This window comes from Calypte anna, chromosome 5A, assembly GCF_003957555.1.
Source record: "Calypte anna isolate BGI_N300 chromosome 5A, bCalAnn1_v1.p, whole genome shotgun sequence".
Taxonomy (NCBI): domain Eukaryota; kingdom Metazoa; phylum Chordata; class Aves; order Apodiformes; family Trochilidae; genus Calypte; species Calypte anna.
In genome coordinates, this window is record NC_044251.1 from 28,680,066 (window position 1) to 28,705,692 (window position 25,627).

A 25,627-nucleotide genomic window follows, 5' to 3' on the forward strand; every position below is an offset into this window, starting at 1 on the left:
AAATGTGCTCCTAACATCTGGTTAACCAAGCTGTAAAACCCTCATGTGGTTTACTGAGCATTCTTCTGAACAGTGACAAGGCTGGATCAGAACTAAATGTCCATCTGACCCAGAATCTCATGTGCTGATAGCATGTATTTGTCAATACACAGGACAAAGGACAAAAGCAACCAGTTCTCCGTTGAATTTCAAATTATGAAACACCAGGAAAGTCAAAATGTCCAAATCCTGTCAGTGATGCATCTGCCCTGCAAGGCCCAGCCATTGTCCATTTCTCTTAATTCCACTCCCTCTTGCTGACTACCATTGTATTCCTTGATTGGCTTTTCCCCCCACAGTCCAACCCACATTTATATTTGATCAAACAAGCAGCCTTCAGCAAGAGAGAAACATGTCCCTTGACCCACAGGAGCATTTCTCAAGTTCTCCAGCTCCGCTTCACTGAGCAGGCACTGAGGTTCCCCACTGGGGCTGGAACTGGGACTCAGGTTAATCACCCAGTTTCCCACGCCATTCCAGCACACCTCTGGCTTCATCATATATCACCTTTACTAGTGGGGCTGAGTAGATTTAGATCCCTACATTATAACTGCTTGTGTATGGTTCATGTGGCTTCCCTCAAAAAAAAAAAAAAAAAAAAAGTCTAATAATTATTATTCTGGAGCCCAGACCAGGCATTCAGATTCTTGGGATGGTGGAGAAGCTCAGAGATCTTATTTTATCTCTGTTTCCTCTAAACTCTTATTTCCACAATCTCAAGTTCAGGAGTCTTTTATTAGGAAAAGGCTAGTCCCTTACAGTCACCCTGAGACGCTTAAACAGACTCAAAACAGAATTCAGTTACTTTTGTCACCAACATTTCACAGCAAACGGAAGTTTCACTACACACAGGATCTGCAATACATTATTCAGACATTTTGATTCTTTTTGCAACAGAGGAACCCCCTACTCGTGACTTAGATTTTCAGTGTTGCCCTGGGTAAAACATTTAAACTTTTTACACTCCCTCTATTCTGCTGATATTGCAATGAACATCCTTTCCCTGTTACTTGCACCATGTGGAAAACATCAACAAAGCTCCGTTTTTGTACTTCTTTGCCCTTCCCCATGACACTTATGGAAATCCTGAAAATCCATAACAGTCCTTGGACTTCACTGCCCCAGGTGCCCAGGTCCCAGGAGCTGGAGAAGGCTGAGACGAAAGCGTCCTCCAGGGTGCAGGAAATCAGGAATTTCCCTTTAGGGTTCGGCTGCAGAGAATTACCTGGTTGCTTAGAAACGTAAGATTAACTACAGCTCAGTTTTCCCTTTCCTTCACACATGCACTTCAGGAGAGGCCACAAATTGCCTACTTGGGAGGCTCAGGACAGAGCATCTGCGGGGCCAGACGTGGGGTCACTGCTTCGGGTCAGGCAGGGTGCAGGGGGGAGGATGATTTCTCTGCTCTGCTTCCCCCTGCCCGGGCTGCCTCGATTCCCTTCAGTTTGCAATGAAAAGTTTCCCCTGGCAGAGTTTCAGCCGCCAGAACAAGAGTCAGTGTTGCAGCTCCACAGGCCAAGCACCCGTGCCAGGATTTCAGCTGGGATGACAGTCAGTTGAGGAAACGCACCTCGGGCAGAGGAAGCAAGAATCTGAGCAGAACAAGCAGCTGATATTTAAAGCAGATGATATTTTAAACAAAAATTACATTATTGTTTGCATCTCTCAGTAATGTGAACTGCCAAAACGTCAGTGATCATCAGCAATAATCACTGCTACAACTACCTGGTTGTGTCTCCTGGACCAAGAGAAAGATTGATGAGAAAGAGCCCAAACCACTGCTTTGCTTACCCACCTTCATATAACAGGGAAGCAGGAAAAAATGATCTAGATAAAAACAGATGTGGACTTAATCTCACAAAGTTCACTACCAAACCAGTTTAACATGAAAAAGCACCATCACTACTGCAAACATGAGAGCATGATGTATGCTCATGAGCTTTGATGAAGTGCCTGCAAAAAGAATGCCCCCTAAGCCTGATGTCACAGGTCAAAGGGCAGATGAACTGAGACCTGCCTATAAAGTACAAGAGTTTGGAAAAAGATGCCAGAAATTGTCCCTAATTTAAATGATTTTATATTTCACTCTGAAACATGGAGTGGAAAGGATATGCTGTGTAGTACATCCTTAATAACTTTGTGGACAAGAGCCAGCAGTGTGGTTATCATTATGCTGGATAGTTACTACATGCTGAGAGTTAATTATTAGCAGAGCTTAAAATCAAAGAGAGTTTGATCCAGACTGCATAGGTATACATACACACACACAGCTACTACCCTGAAGCACTTCCAGTCTCTTTCCAGACAAGTTCATCTTAGTTCAGACATGGATGAGGTGGCACATCATGCTAAGGTAGAAGTGACAGGGAGCCCACGGCCAGGTGGCTCTTGAAAAGAATTAGCACCTATGTTATAGGTGTTGTGGGGCTTTCCACTGTTGTTTTGCACTTGGATTGTTTGGCGTTTTTTTTGAAATACCACTTCAATAGTTGTTTAAACACAGTTAACATCACTATAATAAGGGTACTTTTTGAGTATTATTTAAGTTATTAGACTCAAAAATTCCCTCAATGATCTGGGAAAGTTGCTGTTTTTTCAGACAGGAAAAATTCAAGTTGCCTTTTGTGCCACACTGCAAGGACATATTTGCAACCATCAGAGCTCTAATTGTTAGCAGTCATTTACTGATACTTGATTATTTCAGGCTGCTGAGATGGGGAAAAGAAGGACAAGAGAAAAAAGTAAGAACACAAAAAAACCCAAAAACTGAAATCACCAAACAACTTTTTTTAGATTGACAGAGACTAGGATTTGGTTGAGTTATTTGCTGTTTTCAGCAAAACGAACACCCCAGACATACCCAGGTTTTGAGGGTTTTTTAGATGTCCCATGAATTCAGCATTAACCTGACTGACTCAGTTCTAACAAACACAATTTTTACCTGGGCATAAGCACTTGATACTCAATCTGCATTAGGACAGAAAACGAAGAATGTGGTAAGAATATAAGGCTGAACTCAGAATATGCAGTTGCAGGGGGAAATCGACTCTTGGAGGTAACATTACAATCTTCACCCGAGGCAGGGCAGATGTGCAAACCTGGAGGTTTCCAAGGCAGGCTCGGCGAGCAAAGACCACATGCGATTAATAGATGGACCACACTCTTCTATAAACACCCCAGAAAAACAAGGCAAGGAGTTTGTGCCGGCAAAATGCAATAAAAACGAGCTGCCGAGCTGCCTCAACAAGGCAGCATTTATGTGGGACAGGGGGGCCCGGCTGAGAACACTCTGCTCTTTTATTTGCTCTCATAATGTGTGTGGTGCATAAACACCGTCTGACGTGACCAAAGGCTCCCTGCGAGCCAGCAGGGCAACTTTCCTTTGGCAGAGGATTAGTGTTTGCTGACTCTGTCAAAAGGAAATCGGGGCGACCTCCAACTCCCCCCTGTGTTTCTACCATCCCGGTAGCAGCAGGGCTTAATATTGTAGCATGCAGTGTTTACATTGCTGGTCCCAAATCTTTTTCTGTGTCTGCAGAGTTATAGTGAAAGCAGAAACTGAGCCTAATTCTCTCAAAGCAAATGAAAGTCCTTTCCTCTTCCACGCATTTAGCATTTCACATTCTCACGTACTGCAAACAACCATCAAAGATAGGGGAAAAAAAAAAATCACAGCTCTGGAGGAAGTCTGCACGATTAGCTGGGGGGAACCTGCTTCCAGACAGCTAGGGCTTAAGAGAGAAAAATGCCACCCATTAAGCTAAAATTGTTAGGAGAGTCCAGGAGGTCTTAAGAGACAAGGCAGCTATGTTCAGGAATTGTATCCAACCACTGAAAAGAGCCACAACTCAAGGTGTTTGTCATTAGGAATCACAGCTACGAGCAGGGCACACTTTAATGAGGACAAAGTCAACACAAAGGACCCTCCAGGGGTATAATACCAGCAGTCACAGTGACTGCAGATAGGACTAGACTGCATTTTCATCAAGGAAACATTTGCCAAAATAGTTTTAAAGTGAGAAGGCCAAACAGCTTCCCTACTGTTTACACCAACGCCCTCCCAAACCTGTTCATTTTACTAATGACATTAGTAAATTGCATCTTGCTTTACTAAACTAAAACACATTTCCACTTTGCTCTGCTAGCCATCACAAGGACAGAAAAGGTGAATTCAACACTGGCTGCTCCTGGGAACATCTGATCCTGGCACAATGTTGAGAGCCTGGAGAGGGCTTGGGAAACACCTGGGCATCTCCCAGCCATCACTGGTGTCCCCTCCCTGGAGTTTTTCTCAAGTGCTTTCCATACATAAATAAACTAAGCTAGAATGAACTTGAAATAGGCCTTGCCCTACACAGTCAAATAAGCTAGGGAAAATATATGTATGATTTGTAATATTTACATTTCAAGCACTGAAACTTCTTGTTTTGGTGCATTATGTATGCTGGGATTACTAATAAGCCTGCAAACTGGATTGGCACATTTTATACACTGCTTTTTATCATGAGAGCTGCTGGGTGACTGCTCAGGGACCAAGCAGACATTGGAAAAAATCAGGTTATAGCAGCATAGCTAAACAACATTCCCCTACCTTCTAATTTAGTTTGATACATTCATTTGCTATCAATGAAGACCAAAATTTCACATTCCACAACTGCAGTAAAGCTAGGCCACAGCTCTGGTTTTTTTGTTATTTGTCATTCTCAGTCACTCCCTGCTGTAATGTTATTTACATTATTTTACATTTACATTATTTACAGTCAAGCTATTGGAGCAATGATACATTTTCAAGGCATTACTCTGTACATATGCAAGAACAGATTTTTTTTTCTCAAAAATCAGAGCAAAAAAGCAACATATACAAGGCAATAATCTGAATTTATTGAAACTAGCCTTGAATTTGTTTGTTTCATAGTTTGCCATCTGGAAATAGGAGCACTCGTACTAGGCTAACTTGGTTGATTTCTGTTACACAGATAAGCACACCACACAAAAAAAGTCTGAGGTGAGGTAGTAGCTTTAATTAGGCTAACAAACATGAGTTGGAAAAACAACAAAGCAATCTATCAGCCAGCCTAATAAAAGACATTACCTCTCCCTACAAACTTTGCCTGGCTTGCATCACGGCAGCCAAAGTTTTTCCCATCTTAATATTTAAATTTACATTTACTGGAAGTGAATGACTTATGTATCTAAACAAGATTTTCGATGCAGAAGAGCAAAGAAAGCCCAGGAACACTGGTACTAGAAACAAAGCTTGTATAACTTTATCAGGATGGTTAGATCTGCAAGTTCCTCCACCCCACATGCTGCAATCCCCAGCATCCATGGAGAATCCCCAGCAGCAAAATCAGGGACTTTGAGACCAAATTACTTCCCAACTGACATTGCCCAAAATTACCATCGCTAGCGTGGGTGGATCTGCATCCCAAATAACTGATCTGAGCCAAGCTGGCTCTCCTGCAGGATTCCTCAGGGACCCATGAGAGGTGGCAGCAGCAGCAGCAAGCTCCTGAAGTGGTTGAAAGCCATTTCTCATTCCACCCTCACTGTCACAGCACTGAATTAGGAAAGCATTTTCCCTGAGGTTGGAGGAGTAATTGTACCCCATGAATCAGCAGATGAACAGGTAATGTATAGCCATGGGGCAGTGTAGGGATACCCAGGAGAGTTTAGGAAAGCAGAAGTTTCCCTAGAGAAACCTTATGTCTGGGGCTGCTTCCAGGAACCAAGCACAGTAAAGGTACATAGCCCTGCCTCATCAACTGCACAGTAAACATACACTACCCCCTCCCCAGCCATGTGGCCTTTTTTTAACACCCTTGTTATTAAGAAGAGCTCAGGCATCCCTGGTGTGCTTCTCATTGGGACAGAAATGCAGGGAAATACTCATTAATTTCCTCCTTACCCTACTTTGCCATCCAGTACCTGTGGCTGTCAGAAGCCCAGCTCCAGCAGCATTGATGCTGGATCCCTGAAGGTCTGGGTCCTCTGCTGTGCCACCCTCACCACTTGTCCTGTATCCACTTCTGCTGAGGGGACTTTGGTCAACTTCAAAGGAGCACCAATGGACTCACCCCACTTGTCTCAAGGAGAACACTAGCAGAGGTAATTCACCTCTGGAAAAAAGCATCCCTAATTCAGTTTACTCTTAACTATAAACAGCTGCGGTACAGTCACCTTTTTTCTGCAGAGGAACCACCACACCAGAGTAGTTTAGTTAATCAAATTCCAAGAAAGTTAATCCAAATTAATTTTTGAGTGTACTCACATAGACACACTCTACATTATTCCTTAGCTACTACCAAAGTGCAGTGGCCAGGTTCATCACTCCATGATACTGCAAATAAATGCTAAATCTGTGTTTTAATAGTATCAGGCAGGCAACAGCTGTTGCTGCTGAATGCCCGGCAGATTGCTATTGCTCTCAGAACTCTCATCAAGGAAGGCACTGAACAGCTTAAAGATATTATTGTCTGGCAGCAAGCATTTTCTTTCACAAACACCACTTGAAAAAAAAAGAAAAGGGAAGTTGTTATGTTGCAAAGAGATGAGGAAAAGGCTGTCTTATTCCCCTGCTCTGGGCACTAGGCTGTTGAATTTTTGCATGAAGGGAAAATAAGACATTACACCATCTTCTAAAAGAGCATGTTACAGAAATGGAAGGCAGGATACAGAATTAAATGCATAATTCATGGTTTGTGAGAGCCTTGAGGCAAGACCTTTCAGACTTGCTAATTGCTTTACTGAAAAATAGGCAAGAAGCCATAATAATGCCTCCTACACCTAGGCAAATACACGCATGAAGCTGTTGTAACATCCACCCAGGGACTTCCACATCACCCCTGTTGCATACATGTGCTGTTGGCCAGCCTGACAGCATGCCAGTCAAAGACAAGTACACAGGATATCAGGCTGATCTGAAGATCTGGATCTAATTGTGGTATGTGTTTGTGTATATTCAGGTTTTTGGATTACAGGCAGATGCAAGCTGTGGCCTCTGGAGGACACTCACTGAGTGCCCAGAGCCTCAGCATACAGCTCCGTGCACATGAGAGTGGTGGAGATGAGCAGTTCCTCCACTGCAGCAGCCTGATTTAGCCACACTGAGCTCAATGGCAAAAAATGCAGTGGGTGCCATGTCCCAGCTGCAGGCAAGGATATTAATATGACAAGAAGGGAGGATGAAGGCAAGCTCAACAGCTTAAAGAGGCTTCAGCATGTGCATAATTTGGTATATCTAAGTCATGAAAACCTTTGTCATTCCAGCAGGCAAAATCATAGGCTTTTATCTACCTACATGTTCACATCTCTCCTATTCACATTCTCTGCTTTCAGGAAACACTATTCCAACCAATTCTCTGAAAATATCCTGCAGACCGCCGCCAGCCACTGCTGCTTCTACTTTGTTAGACCCCACCACAAGTTAGCCTCAAGGAGCTAAGAAAGCCTTCTCCATTGCTGTTACCAATTTGTTACTGCATGCAGTTAGGCCATTCACTGTGTCTTAAGAGAGATGGAATTGCCTATAAAGCACCTATAAAGCAAAGGGATCAGCCACCTTCCTGCTCCTCCTTCCCTGGCTCCAGCCCCTTTGGAGCAGTCTTGCTCTTGTTGTCTTGTTGTAACCACCTTCCCCAGCAGTGTCCTTAGAGAAGACTAACCCCTCGACTGATACTCTGCATCTCTTACCACAAAACAGCAAAAAGAAGCCTTTTTAGCCCTTACCTTCCCTTTTGGTATTATTTTCTGATATACCAAAATTGCACTAAAAACTCACTAAGAAAATGTAGATCAGTATCTTTCACAAAGCAATCTATCTTTACAAGCCTGTAGAAGAAAAACAACTGGAAGTGCAAGAAAACAGAATTTGCCCCTTAACTGTACTGTGCTACATCATACTATGTTCATAAATTTACTGAAACATATTAAATTTTTACTGCTAGTGCACTTATTTATTTAGAGATATTCTGTCTATTTCGCAGGGTCAAGAATATAAAAAAGTAGAAGGACTCAAGAGAGATGAAGCAAAAATAAGAAGGTTAAAGAGCCCTGGGCTTGATGGGCTTCATCTGGAAAGCATCAGTACTGGCTGAATGAAACACTGCAATATGAATGAAGCTTCCAATTATATGACAGTGGAATAAATGTTTCAGAGCAAACAGTATATTTCAAATCTTTTTTGTGGTATTTCAAATCACACAATAGTGAAGAGACACACTGCTTTCTAACACCTTCCATGTAAGAAATTTAACTACTTTCTGAAAACACAAAAGGTCTGACAATGAAGGCAGAAGAATTTAAAGAGCCACTCGGAAACCAGTGAAGTACAATGAAGCTGAGGATGCCTAGACTCAGACCAGACTCAAAATGCCAACTTCTGTCTCTGAAGACAAATAACCTCTAGGCTACTTTACAACTCCAGGGCAACACAACTCAAACCACACTATGACTGACTCAATGGGCAACTCCCACCTACACCATTTTAAATCCACCTATACCATTTAACTCTAGCAATGTTACTGTCCCTTTTCATGATCTCTGTTTTAGGTTTTGACATCTACAAGGGGCATACAAGGAATTCAGAGTTTCCCAAAGACCAGGAGGTTGCAACTGAAAAAAAAAACAAATTAAAGCCAAAACTTGGGAAAGGAAAAGTGAGAACATCAGAAAAATATCACTTAATCTTGTGAGTTCCACTTTAATAAATTTTGATGGCTCCCACATTGGAAGCAACGTAAATAACCATTAGCAGAAAGTACTGTTTGGTGTAGTTTTATTTTGTTCTGTGACCTACCCATTTGGTCCAAGAGAGAGAAGTCATTAAAAGCAGAACGAATCCATTGCAATTGCAACACAAAGGGCAGTCTTTCACTCCATACAGAGAAAACTAGCACAGATGGTGAATCAACATTTTGCAGGAAAATCCATGTGCTTCCACATTAATGAGACACGGGTTAGAAGAACACAGTATTATACACTGTTGTCATTATGTCAGAAGTGATTTGTTGTCCAAGCTTACGTATCCAGATGGTACCAAAAATACACTGAACTTTCTATAAGCACAAAGCTTTCACTATAATTAAAAAATGGTTTCAGAAAATATTCTGGTTTCTCTGAGTATTCCCAGTTTGCTCTTAACTGCTGAACATTTTGCTTGCAGTGGTTTAAAAAGAGGATGAACACACATCCCAAAACCTCAAAAGGCAGACCTGGGGAGCAATAATGCAGGAGAGGGGACCTGTACAGGATCACTGGACCCCCAAAGTGTGAAGCAGAAGGAACTGGGTGCTTCCCAGTTATATGGGGAGCAGTTAAGCTCTATGGTGCTTCCCTGAGGGATAAATCAGCAAGGTCTTCAGAAAAGACCTTTGTCTCTGGCAGTCACGTCCACAGACCTGCATGCAGGATGGCACCAAAGCAAAATTGGGAAACTACGTGAGCTGTGTTCATAGAGTTAAAAATAGCTCAATCTATGAGCAGTAGCTGCTTCTGATTCACATCAGGTTTTACCCCCTCACCCTGTGATGGGGTTTTTCCACACTGCAGCCAAAGCAATTGGGCTTTGTAACTAAGTCCCATTACTAACACACTTTCATTTATGATAAGAGCCTCAAAAATCTTCATAAAAAGCTTACAGTGAAATAATTGCTTTCTTTTCACTTCATTCTAGCAGACTCCCACAGGTTTTACTGTATTTTTTCTCTTCAAAGTAAATTATACAGCCACTCTGTAAAGGCTCAGCTTTGAAAAAGCAGCCTAAAAAATACCAGGCTAAATCTGACATGTTTTTCCTTATGTTTCAAAGCCAAGGAAGGGTTTTTCTGGAAGAAAATGACACCTTTTCTACTTAAGTAGATTGAAAATCTGCTGCAGAAAACAAACAAGCAAGCAAAAAGAAAAAACCTCCAAAAAAGCAACACACCAAGGAAAAAGAAAAAAGAAAGAAAGAAACTTCTGAGAGCATATGTGGGTGGCAGGATTCAGTCTTAAATCTGACATGTTTGTCAGGACTTCTCTACAAACATGCCTATAAGGAATCTGTTTTCCCCTTTGCATTGCTATAGGTTTGTACTGTTCTCTAATGATACCCCTTCCAGCCAGTCTGCACAATGTCCAAAAACCTAACAGATTAACAAAGCAGGAAAAGCTGATGACTTTTTTTTCATCAATACATTTGCCTTTCTAAGTGCCTCAGACAAATTAATCTTGAAATTAAAAATCGTATCATCAACCATGCAACAGACAATGTGGTGCAAGGAGAGATTTACAGCCCTGTAACTAGGGAGCAGGCAGAGGAGGCGGCTGCTCAGCTGATGGATATAAATAGTAAAATCCTAGTCAACAGGATATTATTGTTCTTTGGGGTTCCTAAAGAAGCCTTAAGCAATGGATCAGCTCCTACGTGCATGCTGATTGCAAATCAGTGCCCGTGCGCAGTGGGGAGGCTCTGCCCAGGGGAGACTCGAGGCTATTTCAGGAGCTACCAGGTCTCAGCACTGCCCATGCTCCAGTGGGAGAAAAGACCAAGAAAGTGGGAGGAAAGGGCTCAGAAAAGCACCCGTCATCTGTTCATTCCTTTACTTATTAATAACTCAACCCTACGAATCATGAGACTAATTAGCGATGTGTTCCTCTGAAGCCAAGCCTAGATGAAGATGACCAGACAAATGTGAAAGAGCTTGAGAAACTGGGAAAAGAAAACCAAGAAGAAAAAGCATCTTCCAGGAGCAGGTCAGAATGGCTTATTTATCAATCTATATACTCCACAGACACCAGCTAAAACTGGCTTCAGGTCAAGGCAGCCTACACTCTCAGGTATCGCAGAGCTTCCATTATAAACCACATTTCAAGGTGAGGCAATTAAATTCTTCATTCCTGTATGACCTTTGCAGAAAGGAAAAACAGAATCTGATTGCTCTCCTATTTCTAATTTTGTTTCTGTTAACTCTCTCACTTCCTTCTCTTGCAGAATATATCTTTATAATCATCCAGGGCAGACAGACATCTTTAGATAGATCTCTCTACATTCATGCAGGATTAAAGTGTTTCATCCATGCCCTAAGCAAACACTCCTTTGGCTTCCTCTCTACCCTGCTGTGCTCATTCAGACCCATGCACTACAGAGACAGGGTTTCAGGACAGTGAACACAGCACTGCTCTCTGTTAAAATAACATCTGGATGATTCTGAGGACCAGAGAGTATGACCTGACAGCAAGTTCAGCCTGGGATAAAACTAAATCTGATTAATTTATACATGCAAATGGAAAGCTTTTATTACCATACATTCCTCAAAGAAAACAAATTACAGTTCCTGGACATGTTCATCATCAATTACCCTCTTCCAGCAGTAAGCTTTCTTCCTTCCCCAGCTCCCCTTTTTCTCTTTTCTAGCAACATAAACTCAAACCAAAGCAAACAAAACTCCTTGAACTAACTCGATGGACTTAGGAACTGAAAGCATTGTAGGACAAAGCAGAGGGAGCATAGTTGATTTAGATCTTTACTGAGGTAAATCCAAAGCACTTGGAGAAAAATAAAATACATGAAGGTAATAAATGATAACTCATAAAGATGACCAACATGAGACTTCAAGAAAGACATCTTCACAAATAGGGAAAAGTAGAAGAAAGCACATTGATTCCATTCCATAAGCATTTTGTTCTTCTTGCATTAAGAAAACATGCTAAGCCAAGCCAAAATGAAATCTGGTTGCACTCAGCCTTCACACCAACTGCTGTTCACTGCAGAGAACATCCACAAGCACAAGCAAACCCAGAAGGAAACTGGCTGCCACCAAACATGGTGACACCAAATGTTGGGAAGAAAGAAGGGTTTATAGCTTCTTATCAATTTGTGAAAGTTTATGATAGACAAGGCAGCATACACATCCTAGGATTCATGTGAATTGTTAGATGACATTGTTAGCTTCTGCTGCCTGATGGTGAAGGAGAGATAAAGGAGTAAAGAATTTGGTCAGGTAACTACAATGATCGCTTTGGAAAAAGAAAACCAAGGTTCAAGGCCTACTCCACCAAACTTTCCACATTTGCACACACAACAGGATGCCACTAGGCTGGATGGGGAGCTTTGAAATACTCTCTAGCTTTCATGTGCCTTTGATTCCCAGCCCTAACATGGGGGTGTCACCTAGAGAAATACATCAAGTCCATGAGACACTTAAACACTAATGAAATAAATTCCTGCTAGAATGTCTTAAGAAAAAAATTCAATTTTAGTCAAGACAAATGCAAAGCAGGGGGAAAGAAGGTCTGCAGGCATCAATATTATCTGAGTAGCAAAAGTCAAGCTTGAACTCCTTCTGTAAAACCATAGCTATTAAATGCTATTTCCACACCTGTAGCAGCCCCAGCCTTATGTAAGAATGCAGCGTGCAAGAACATACAGGTGTAGCAAGACTGGCAAACCCAAATACAGTGGGCAGCTCACGCTGATCTTGTCACATGGTTTGCACATTAAACTGTGTTTTCCATGCAGCTCCCGAGAGACAGCCTGTGTTCAGAACCCAAAACTGATCATTAGTGTGATAAGTGAAACAAGTGGAAACTCTGGCTCATAGAGCCCAAACTGCAGCAGCTCTGCAGTCAGTCACCCTTTGTAAGTTTTGGTTCATTAGTGAAATTACAATATAGGAGGTCAAGTGAACATTTAGTTCCTAATTAAGTGCCTGAATGACAAAACTGGCTACTGGCTTGAGGGATGAAACATAAAGGTCTTAATCCCAGCTTGCTCTAGGCATCCAGACCACCTCTGCAACTGGCTTTCCTCATCAGTCTCAGCAAAAAGTGAATTCAATATGCATGAAAAAATTTGCTCTAGAGCCAGATGAGGGATAGATAATGAAAAAATGCTTAAACGTTTCCCTCTACAAATTAAAAGAAGTCAAGGATTTGAAAAATACCCAAGATCAGAACAAAAACTTAATATAACTGGATGTGTTACTTAGTTGCAAACAAGTCTTGAGAGATGGGCATCAGCTTTCCAGATCCCCCCATCTACACCTGGACCTTGCAGCATCCAGGGATGGCCCCTCTCCCTGGCATCCAGGACAGGACGGGGTGGGAAGCCTGTGCTGCCTTTCTCCTACAGACAGGGGCTACCATCACCATGGCTTCAGCCACTTCCTGACTTCAGAGTAGTCACATTGCTGTGACCTCCAGATTCTTAAATTAAACTCCATCTTGAGTGATACTGTCAACTGCAACATTACAGATGAAGGATTTTATGGTGTCCCTGAGCTGTATTAGCAATCAAAACATGGTGCTTCCTCTTGATACACACAGTTTTTGAAGACAATTACATTTCTTATTTTCTTTGATCTTTCTGATAAATACACAGTGTTTTGAAGTTTTGAAAGGCCAACAATGAATACATCAAAAATACCACCTACCTTCAAAAGAAGTGCAGCTTAGTCAGCAAAATTTCATACTCTGTCTTTTCTTAGCCAAGGTCAATAAATGTATTAACTTCTGGAAGAAGGCTGAGTACAAGTTCTTTTTAACTAACATTAGGTTCCTTTAAATCTTTTATCTTTGTAACAGGCAGAAATGGAAAACCTAACCCAAGCACCCCTGTAACTTCAAACCTTTAACCAGAGAGATCTTTTTTAAAGAGAGAGACAAAAGCCAAAGAAGAGACCAAAACTCCCCATGAGAGTAAAAGAAACTAAATGCTGTTCTGTGGCATTAATCATCAGAGAAAGCCCTACCTGGAACTGAGAAAAAAGACCAGGACCAAATGCTTCCCTGCTAGATTGAACAGTAACTGCTGGAATCGCTCAGGATTTGTAACAGACACAGGCCTATGCTGTAGCTTGTCAAAAAAAGAAAATCAATGGGAATTTTGCCTCTGAAAGCTCAACTTCTCATTTTGGCAGAACTTCATGATCCACCAATTTTAAGCTCCACATGAGGGTGCTCACCACAGTCCCTCCTGTGCTACCCTTGGGGCTCCAAGGACCGAGCAGCCAGGATCAGGTGCTCCACTTTTCCGTGGATTTGCCCACTTCTTTTTGTGTGGTTACTCTCCTCTGGAAAACAGCTTGGACAGATTTATGTTTCTGTCCTTACATACATCCAAGACAGTAAGTCTGAAGCAGACATTTCATACTATGTTATTTATAAATACTGTATCTTTATTAAGTTATAGCTGCAGTTCATGTTTATCACGAACATCAGTAAGAGCCAGAAAGCTTTAATCACATGTCCAGACACAGCCATATGAAGGATCAGTTTTTAACAAAATTATCTTTATTGGCATTTCTCTTGTTTGTTACAGTGCCAGGACTCTCTTGCCCTTCCCATTTTTCACTGAACCAAGAAGAACGTAATCAGCCCTTAGTAGTGAACTACTCTGAATGCACACACAAACACTTATTGATAGACATTAGGGGGGCTCTTTGCAAAGACAAAAACAGAAAGGCAAAGTACTTCTGACTGTAAGTGCACAAGAGAGGGACAGCCCATGCTGCAACCAGTCCCGGTGCTGTGGTAACAACTCAGCTTCAGCCAGAGTCCCTTGCAGGGGCAGGTTCAGGCTGAGCTATGGCTCCCACAACATGTGAATAAACACCTGGATACCTGATCAGCAAAAGATTTTTTTAAATTTCTTTAATAAAACATAGGAAGAACAGGCTGAAAGAACTAAAATGCATCTTACCATAAGCACTCAAGAATTATGAGGCACTAGCAAATTAGTACACATGAAAGACCTTTCACAGGTTTCAGAAGTACTAACAAATTAATTACCCCCAGGGACAAGTCCAGAGCAGTAAAACCTGCCATGTTACCATTGATAGGGATGGTAAGCTGTTTGGGGAAGGAAAACTGTATCTAGGCAGTTTATTTGAAGGTAGTTTCTCCCCTGTAAATACTTTCTTCCTGGTACAACATACAAAATGTGTTCTTTTAAGGGCTCTTTTAATCTGGAGACTGCAACTGCTGTGAACAACTGCTTGAAAGACCTTCAGATCCTTGAAAGACCTTCAGATCCAAATGCAATACTAAAATCTGGGCATGTAGGTCTGGCTACAGCATGTAGAAACTGCCCTGGGGGTCCCAGTATAAGAACAGGAGCATGATGGCATAAACCATGATGGAGGCTAATTAGACATTTGTGACTTCACAACCAGGAAATTACAACAGCCTCCAACACAACCCAAACATGAAACAGAAAACTGGGAAGTCCATATTCTGAAAAAGCCATAAAACCAGCAATATAGAAAAGAGAAATATTATTTACTGCCTTCAAACAACAATTGTTCTTCTACTTAAAATCCCTGTACACATGGATGCTCTGGTGGCACAACCTTATCTAGCTGGGCCTTTTGTTGGGTATGTGTAGAGCATCCCCTCCTTCAGCAGGGATTTGGATGGACTCAGATGTATGGAACATCACCTGAATGAACACGGCAACCCTGCAGGATCAGCAGTGCAGGGCTGGGGTCTGCCTGGAGTGTAAATCTAACCATGCCACTAAATGGCCACATTTTCCTGGTCAGGGACACTGTGCAAGAGCAGAGGTTTCCTTGCCCAGCTTGGGACACCACAAAATGCACTCATCCCCAGTCTTAGTTAGGACAGGATGATGCCCCAAAGGGATACATGCATTAAAGGACAAGGACTGCAATATAATTGCTGCTATTTGAGATGATTCCAGTGACATATATTTTGAAGAGCATTTATTTTGTAAACAGACAGAATTATACTACCAAAACAGACATGTATTAAAGTTTCTATAATGAACCATTAAAAAAAACCACTGGTCTAGAAAAGGTCTCATTTCTGAGTAGGAGAAGCAAAAGATGCTAACATTTAAAAAGTATAAAAAATACAATGTCATTATTAATAGATTCACTGGATCTGAATTACACTGGTATATACTGAGAAGTAACTTTCAAGATACTACAGCATAAAATATGTTTTTATGTCTGAATTCATGGAAAATAAATAATAGAATCCATCAAAGTACCACATTATTTCAACAAATAGGTCCTGATTAATTCAATTAAGTAATAAGCATACAGATGAGTGTTATCTTTTAAGTTTTTTTGATAATATCTTTTCAGATTCAGTGAGATCTCTGGTTTTAGAAAGAAATCCTCTCTGCTTGCAGGTTACATGTCCACAGGCATTCACTCTGTAGACATCCAGGCTGTTGCTATTAGGAGTCTCCTACTTAAAAGATGATGAATTAAATTTGTTTGTGGCTACGAAGCCTCTAACTACAGCTGAAACACAACTCAGCTCTTTGCACAGAAATATGCAGCAATTATAATGAAGCAAAATCCATCTCGCAGTCCTCCACCTACATTCCCTGGATTTAACTGGCTGGGGAAAGAAAAACAGAATATCAGTTAAAGAGACATGTAGAAAAAGACACTAAAAGATGCTGTGATGCCTTTCACCACCCCAGCAGTGACACAGATGTGACTGCTTATCTGGGAATTTCTTCTCCTCAGAATCCTTTTGACTTTTACATGACAAAACAGATAACATTTGCCTCTTCCCCTTTAAGCATATGCCCTTAACAATCATTCTGCAATAACAGCCAGTTTAAACAGCACAGGACATAAACAAATAGTGTTTAAATGGACAATGACAAGCCAAAATGCCCAAGGTTGCTTCTTCTAGTCTAACAGAAAGCTGTTTTTAAAACAGAAAAAGGAAACAGTAATTCCTCTGTAATATTTTCAAAGTGAATGCTACAAATATTTCAGTATGCAAGTGACATAACCTTGAAATTGTCTTTAGGAGAAAGATATTTGTTTAAATTTCTGTCCGAGCTGAGTGAATAAGAAAAAAAACAACAGGAGAAATTATGAGAATCACATCATATTTTTAAATAGACATTAGTTTTGACCCAGTGCCCTGAAGACTAACTTTTAAATTAATGCTATTCAACTTCAGGCACACAATAAGTCTGAGATGTCACCAGCCCTAACACCCAGGCTGCTCAGTGCTTGAAGAGCTCACCAAGGAAGGAAAGAGCTGATGCTGGCAACTGACAGTAGATCAACCCCACGCCTCAAGCCAGGTCTGTGCTTGGATGCCAAACACAAACAGTATCTTAGGACAAAGTGTTAATACTTGGGTGTAAGAATTCATTTGACTACAAAGCTACTGGGCATGATTTGAATTTGGTGCAATTTCATCCATGCAATGGGACGGAGAGACCAGACTTCTAATTTGTTAGAGAAATTAGGCACTGACCTTGTTAAAACTGCATGCTGAAACATGCAATCTGGGCTTTGTCTTACCTTTTCCTGCTCCTTTAATTCACTGCCAGACTTTCTTACACCTGGAGCAGGAAATTCTTCCTTCCATTGCTGACCAATAATGTCAGACACGAGAGGGCCCTTACACAGACCATTCCCACCAGACTTAAGTTGGAAGCTTTATCTTTGCTTTCCCATACCTGGATGTGAATCTTTAATTTGAGGATTCACTTTGTAACTCTCAGGCTTATTTTACTTTATTTTTACATAGAATAGCATAACCCTGTGGTTCTACAGGGCTTTGTCTAAGGATCTCCAGGCAATTCAATCTTTCCAAATGTCTTCTTAACCTATAAGGAGCTCCACTGAAAGGAACATGTCTACAGGCAGAATGAAATCCTGATGAATATGGGGACAAGTTATGGAAGAGTTTAAGTAATGAATAGTTACAGCACCTTACCCTTGTCAGAATGTATGATTACATTAAAAAAGGTTCCCTTCCATTTATAAAATTTCCATGTGTTTGAAAGGCATATCAAACTATAGCAAATTGGCTGAATGCTGCTGACCCTAGCAATTAGTATAAATAACTGCAGTTCAGTTCAACAATCACAAAAATTATGCTTCATATGTAAATCTTCATACATAAATGGATAAACAAAAATACAGAGAGAAAAATTTTCGAGTTCTTGACTGACACTGAGCACCACCTGTCTTTGGACATCCATCCAAGATAAGTAAGTCCCCCAAGGTAAAGATATGTAGACACTCACACTGACAGTTACCTATTACTAGTTAAAGATCGCTGTTACCTCTTAAGACATAGACTTCAGGACCTTTTACCTCAAAAATAGCTGAGGTTCATATAAGTTACAACTACAGCTACCATTGTCTAAAGTTTACAGAAGTCTAGACCTGAAGCACCCAAAAGGGAAGGCAAGGAAAATCAGAGCACAGTGGGAGTTTATGACAAAGTGATTCACCAGTAAGTTCAAACTAGGGCAAGGATGGGCAGCATGTGGAGATGGTATTTTCTAGTTTATTTCTTTCAGCCTGTCATCAGTTTTTTGCATTATTTTAAACAACACTACAGGATATTCCTGTGTAGCCCTCCAAATATGTTTGAAGGCCATGCAGCTCTTAGTGGTGAAGGCCTGAGACTCAGGAAAGTACTTAAATCTGCTAAAATCAAGGAATCTAGGGATTTCTTTTGGTTCTGGATCAAATCTTGAGTGAACAGCATGATGACAAGAAGCAGGACTTTGGGCTCCTTCTCTAGTCCTCTGATAGAAAAATGGTAAAGTTCTAACATTCTAACCTTTGTATTCTATTATATAAGTATATACATATATATGTATATGTGTGTGTGTGTGTATAATATATATATATATATAATTACTCATACCTTGAGTACTGTGTTCAGTTCTGAGCCTTCACTACAAAAAGGACATGGAGTTGCTGGAGCAGCTCCAGAGAAGAGCAACCAAGCTGGTGAAGGATCTAAAGAACAAGTCCTATGAGGAGAGGCTGAGGAAACTCCAATAGTTTTAGTTTGGAATAGAGGAGGCTGAGAGGAGACCTTATTGTTCTCTACAACTAGGTGAAAGAAGGTAGTAAGGGAGACGGGTGCTGGCCACTTCTTCCAAGTAAATAACCAGAGGACTAGAGGAAATGACCTAAGGTTGGACCAGGAAGGTTTAGGCCAGATATTAGGAAGACTTTCTTTACTGAAAGAGTAGTTAGGCACTGGAAAATGTAGCAAGACGAACCCCTTTTAGGGTAGGGCATTTCAAGGTCCAACCAGATGTTCCAGCAGAGACTCACGAACAGTGCTCCGAGCCTATAGCCCACAGGGTTGACTAGCCTGGATCGGTGCTGTTGCTCTGAGAGCAACTGATCTCTCTGCTGGCTAGCTCAGGAGTGAGCCCTGCCTGTGTCTCAGGCCTCACCTTTTATTGGCCCCCTGGTCCTGCTCATGCGCAGCTGGGGCCCACACTAGTTGGGCACAGGTGGGCTTAACACAAGCTCATGCTCACTCCCTGGCAATTAGAGGCACCTGGTTGCCTCGTTACACTACAGGAAAGGGCTGCTCAGAGAGGTGGTGCAATCACTATTCCTGCAGGTATTCAGAAACCATGTAGATGTGGCACTTCAGGATATGCTCTAGTGGGCATGGTGGTTTTTTCTGGCTTAATGGTTGGACTCTGTGATCTTAGAGGTCTTTTCCAACCATGACAATTCTGTAATTCTGTGAGATATATTTATATATACATAAATGAACATTCAAACCATAATTATTTTTACATGGTGGTAAGAGCACTTGTTTGCCAGAGGTGGACAAAACATCTGACTGCACATTCATCTCCACATATTTCATTCCAAAGAATTTAAGGAAAGATACATACTACTAAATATACACTCAGAGTATTGCACACCACAGGACAAAAATGTCATCTAGAAGTGACTAATTCCCACTGAGGATGTTGCCTCTTTCTAGCGAGTGCAATTCACCACAGAAGGAAGCATATTTTTGATGATCCTAAACCAAGCTTCCAGTAAGGAAGATTTTAAAATATTCTTATATTCTAACAAAATGTTCCCACTGGTGGTGTAATGAAAGAAAGAAGGAGAAAAAAAAAAATCAGCTCCTGGCAGGAAATTAATTATTGAGTGTTTCACAGCTTGGTGAAGTGCTCCTACATTCTGCACAGGCTTTCCATTTTTCTCTTTCAGTACATGGAGATATTCACTATGGAGAATATACAAACCGAACAAAGACCATATGAATATCCATTTATTAAATGCATTTTAAAAATTAAGATCTGAAGTGAACAACTCTGCATCACCATACCTGGCACTTTTTCCCTCTTTACATTTTCTACTCCTCTTCTCTATCAGATTGTCACTTTTGTTTCTTTTCTCCAGATGTCATGTGTTGAAAATGGAAGCAGTGCACCAGGCTTCTAGCACCACTTTCTTGCAATAGCCTAGAACTATCACTCTTTCACTGATAAAATAAAGTGGAAAAACTCAGATCTTGATGGAAAGAGAAAAATAAAAACCCATCATGATATGTCTATGCCTAAATATTCAGATGTAATTTCATTTTTAAAACAATCCTTTCTTTTTTTGCCCTATGTCTAGTTAGTTTAGAAAATTTCACCCCTGGCTGTCAGTTTTGGTACCTTTGTGAAAAAGTTGAAAATACCACAATTGCCATAATTTTACTCATGACAGAATATACAGTTCCTGAGGCTACTTCTGCACCCAGCACACGCAGCTACAACTCCTGAATTTGGTCAGATAATGCCACTGCAAGAGCATCCCCATGAAAGAAGGCAATTCCCCGTAACTGGTATCCTGGATCCTTCCTGAATGTGGAAATACCAGTCTAGAGAGGCAAGATTTAACAGACTGGAACAGAATGTGCCATCTTCAAGTAGTATTCTACATAAGCAATGCTCTGATGCTTAGCTACGACATAGCTAAGCTAAATTTTTCAAGAGAAATTAATAATTTTAGCTTTTAAAAAAGGGAGACAGAAAGGGTACCAAAAACTGCTACAGCAGATGGGTGTTTGATGCCTGCAGCAGGCTGCTCAGGTGCTAGTGGTACCGTTTCTCATGGCCACACTTGGGATCTTCCATCAGCTGTTCAGCAGGATGGCTCAGAGACAGCGTGACAGTAATAACTCTATCAGCCTTCCACACCCCAAAGACTTCATATTTGGCTGGCTTTGTGCCTCATGCAATAAAAGGTGAGCAGTCTCCATCTCTGTTTACAGACGTGCCAGTGTTGTTCTTCCCTATGAATATTTAGCTGCTGACTTCCATCCTTTCCTTACAACATGCTCCCTCTTGGATCCATATTCATATCACGGGGTCTCCAGAGACCAGGAAGCACCTTCACATATGCAAAACATGCCATAGAAAAGAAGCAGTCTGGAACAGGCCAATTGACAGCTTCATAGCACCTACCCCTAATCATAGCTGTCTTGCAAGAGAGCACTGCAGGACCAGAGTCCACATCAGCAGACAGGGACCCTCACCACCCAAAGTTCTTCCTGTGGCCCTGAGCAGGAGCTCTGCTGGGGCTGCTAGAACCTCTGTATCATCCTCAACTGGGTTTTCATCCTACACTCATGAATTCCTAGCAAATTAAAACTGCTATTGATTCTGCATCCAACAGATGATACTAGTGATGATTCACATCACATTGTTTTGATGGGAGAACATGAATTTTGAATTATAAAGCAGCAGCAAGTGTAATTAATACACATGAGCACAGAGCATATGCTGCCATTTTACAAGAAACTATCCTGAAGAGAAGCAACATGTTTTGCTGCTGAGCTCCTGAGTGACAAAAATCACACTCTTCCAAGTATCAGACTCACCATCTGTAAAATGTTTTTCATCTCCAGAAGATAATGTGAGAACTATGTGTTACAAATCATATATACAGTAAGTGATAGATATTACCACTTGCTTTTACCACCTTAAAACAAATGCCTTTCCTTCCCTACAGTGACCAACACCAGTCAATAAACTTAAGATCCTATTTAGTAATGCAAGCAAAATGACAACTAATATGTTTCTCAAAGTTTGTATTGTATAGGAAGAAGAGAACAGGCTGATTTTTTCATGAAAATAATGTACATAATGTTACTCAAAGGAATTTGCAGTGTAGGATGACATTCTCCTACAGGACTACAGGAATTTCATAGAAGGCTGCATGCATCTGTATAAATGCATTTTAAGTTCTACAAAGGGAAAAGAGTTGAACTCCTTCTTATGCAGATGATCAGAGGTAAAAAGAAAAACATGCTATTCTTTTTAAGAATGGATTTATTTTCTACTCCTTCTCAAAAAATGCCTAAGAATTAACAACTAAACTAGGTTTAATCACTAGAGAGCTGAACAAGAGATGAGAGGCAGGCCATCTGTGCTAGCACACAGAATCAAAAAAGACAGCCAGGAGTCAGAAATGTAGAATTACACTGTAATGAGAGACTGTCAAAACCCAAGGGAAGTTCAACTTGGAACCAGCCCTGGCTGTAATCAATGTCTGAATTTCAGGGGCTATGATGATGTAGGTGAAAACGTTGTAAAGTAACCCCATCCGCAGTTAACCACATTAATATAGATCAGAGCTATAAGAATTACTAAATTGGGTGCCTTTCCTAATAAATTATACATCTCCTATAATCAAGCCAAACCAAAACTAATTTCCAGCAACTGCACTGTCTCTGCCAGTAGACAGTGCTTTAATATTATTATGCAGAAACAGGAAGAGATAATGACCTGCAATTCAAGTCTATCATTTTTGTGGAACATGAAGATACATTGCAGTATAATGTGAGCTGTTGATTAAGACTGGTAAGTTACATTCAACGAATCGTGCTCCCATAAACCACCACTTCTTTTTCTGCTTTCATCAATTCTTGTTGTCCTTGCCAATCACGCGAAGTTAGCCGGTGAGGAGCAAACGTAACTTTGGAGGAACTACTACACTCATACCAAACTGCATTCAAACCTAGATATTTGCATCCTTTCCGCCTGCACAGCCTGTGGCAGGAGAGCATCTCGTAGATGATTTATCCAAAAGCTCTGCCCATGTTTATTCAACAGTACCTTATGAGAAGGTACATTTAAATTGGGTACTCTGATAGCCGTCGGCTTTCCTTCAGATTGCGGAGATACGGACGAAGACTGTGGCCGAGCACCTCCAAACCTGAGATCCGAGTGGCCGGGTGGGTGCTGCCCCCAAGCTCGCGGGGCGGCTCTGCCAGGATCCGGGGGGATCTCAAGGCAAAGCTTCGGTATCCGCCGAGCAAGGAGAGCTCCGGCACGGCTGGCTCTGCACCGCCCAGCCTCCGGGGGCTCCTTCAGGAGGGAGCGAGGTGAGCTGGAGCCTCCAGCCCCCTCTCCTACGGCCCTCAGGAGGCGGCTGTGGGTGGCACTGTCCCCCGGGGAGGGGACACCGCCCGCGCCGCCCCCCCCGCAGCATCCCCCGCACCTGGGGAACCGCCGTGTCCCATCCCTCCCGCAGGGCCCGCCGCTGCTCGCCCCGGTGCCGGGGCTCTCCATGGGCAGGGCGGGCCAGGCGCTGCGCTCGGCGGAAACTTTGGCCCCGTTCTACCCCTCGCCTGCTCCGGCCCCGCACCCGCACCGCCCCCGCCGTGGGGAGCCGGGGGAGCCCGCCGCGGGTGGCCCGGGGGGCGGTCTGGGAAGTCCGCAGCAGCCCTGTACCGGGACATTGGGAGAGGCGGAGGAGGAAGGACCGGCACAGGGGGAAGGCGCGGGGGCGGAGGGAGGGGTTTCTCCGGGGGTGTTGGTTTACCTTGGAGGTTCTGCACACGGATGTCGCTGATGTGCCCGATGAGCTCCTCGCGCTGGAACCAGTCCCACTCCTGCCCAGCCATGGGAACGCGGGGCCGGGGTAAGGGAGGAGGGGCGGCGGGAGCCGGTGGCACCGGCACCGCCACCGCCGCCTGCACCGGCACCGACGGCGGGCGCGGAGCAGGCGGGGGGGCGGCCCCTCTTTGGGCCGCGCCCCGCCCCACGGCCCTCCCTCTTCCCCCGCCCCCTCAGCCCCCCTCCCTCGTCTCCCTCTGCCCGGTTGGGGGCGGCGGAGCGCTGGAGCGCAGCGGGGCGGAGCGGGACGCGGGTGCGGTCGTGCCTCACCCCGCGGGAAGTTCTCAGCCCGCCGCCCCCCCAGTCGGCCGCCCCCCTCTTCTCTCACCAAAGGCGAGGGGGCTCCCGCATCCCGGCGTGGGCGGCAGCGCGACCCCCGCTCCAGCCGCCCCCTCGGACGCAGGCGAGGTCTACGGCAGCGCGGAGGAGCCCCTTGGTACCCCCTGGCCCCGCCGTTCCTCGCCCCATCCCGCTGGGGAGAGGCCTGTTGGCACTCCAAATAAGTAGGGGCAGCAGGGGTGCTGCAAACAATACCGAGGTCTTGCCCGCTTTCTCTTACTGGGCCTAGGGACAGGAGCATTGCGGGAATAGATGGAATAGATGTCACACAAGCCCAGCAATACGAATGGGAGAGGGTGCTTCCTCGTGGAGATGAAATAAACTCCACTATACATAAAAAGCACTAACAGGCCGTTTGCATACTCATTTAGGCTTCTCTCGCCAGTCTGTTCAAGCTGTCAAATGTCCTTTGTGATGATTTTATCCATCGAGTATCTTAATTTACACCATTTTTCATCAAAATTGGAGAGTAATTGTTATCAAGTCTCCTCAGTATCACTAAGATGTGTGTTCTACACACCTGGTGAACAGCATGAGCGTTCACATACAAGCCATTTCATTACAATATACCACTATTTGTACTTCAGTGCCTGTTTTCTTTTCAAGCCATGAAGACTTTATAATGTAAACAGCAAATTTTGGCATGATCCAGTCAGACTAGTATAGCATCAGTAGTTAGACTAGCAAAACACACAAGCTGAGATCTACAAAGTTAAATATAAACAAACTGGGATCTAGAGATTCTGTCTTTCAAGTTGGCAGTGTTTATGTGATCCCAAGTAAATGCCTATTCCACACAGTCAGTCGTTTCACCCGGCTCAGGAATGCAGTGCTTTTCCCACAGCCCACTTGAGTGATTTCTCTGTTGCAATTCAAAATGAGACAGAGATAGTGACAAGGTAAAGTCATCCTTAAAGCATCTAATAGGTGAACTATTCATCACCACTCTAATACAGACCAGTCAACCATCCCAAAACGTGGTCTGTAGGAGTGTTGAGCAGTCTTCATCTGTTTACATATCAAGGCTCAAAAGTTTTGCACAAATGATGAGCAGATGAATGCTATGCTGAAGAGTTTATAAACCTAAATGCAAGGAGCAGAAGAAACAGTTTGTGTAAAGGAAAACATATCTGAACTCAGCCAACTTGCACAAATTGCAGTGCTGAGCTTTGACTTCATTTTGCACTAGGAGGACCTGTTTTTTCCAGGAGTTACTGGAGTGGGATGAATGCATCAGCATCGCATTCAGAGGTGGAGCTGGAAATGGAGCCAGTGTGGCTGTGGGAAAAGCAGGTGAATGAATTCAGTGTCTGTGAAATACTGTCTGCAAGGGGCGGCTGGAGGTCCATCTCTAGTCTGTGATGCTTCTCAAAGCAGAACTAATGCCAGCACCAGATGGGGATGGCTGAGGCTTTGTCTCATCATTTGTGCACACCCTTCAGGAGCTGAGGTTTCATTAGCTCTCTGAGTAGCTGATCCAAGTCTGAACTGGCCTGCTTGTGAGATCTGCTCATAGCTGCTCACCGTGGTCAGTATGCCAGCTGGAGAAAGGGAGCTGGCATGAGATGCAGGTAAATGAATGAGGAAGTGGAACAGTCC

General features: G+C 42.8%; 1 protein-coding gene across 1 annotated transcript in view; it reads right to left on the reverse strand.

The window, feature by feature from the left end:
- Window positions 1-23,800, reverse strand: part of CLMN (calmin) — a 75,113-nt gene extending 51,313 nt beyond the window's left edge. The window contains exon 1 of the mRNA XM_030452256.1: window positions 23,616-23,800. Coding sequence (XP_030308116.1) covers window positions 23,616-23,697 — 82 coding nt within the window. The 5' untranslated portion in view covers window positions 23,698-23,800. The remainder of the gene's footprint in view (window positions 1-23,615) is intronic.
- Window positions 23,801-25,627: the final 1,827 nt, after the last annotated feature.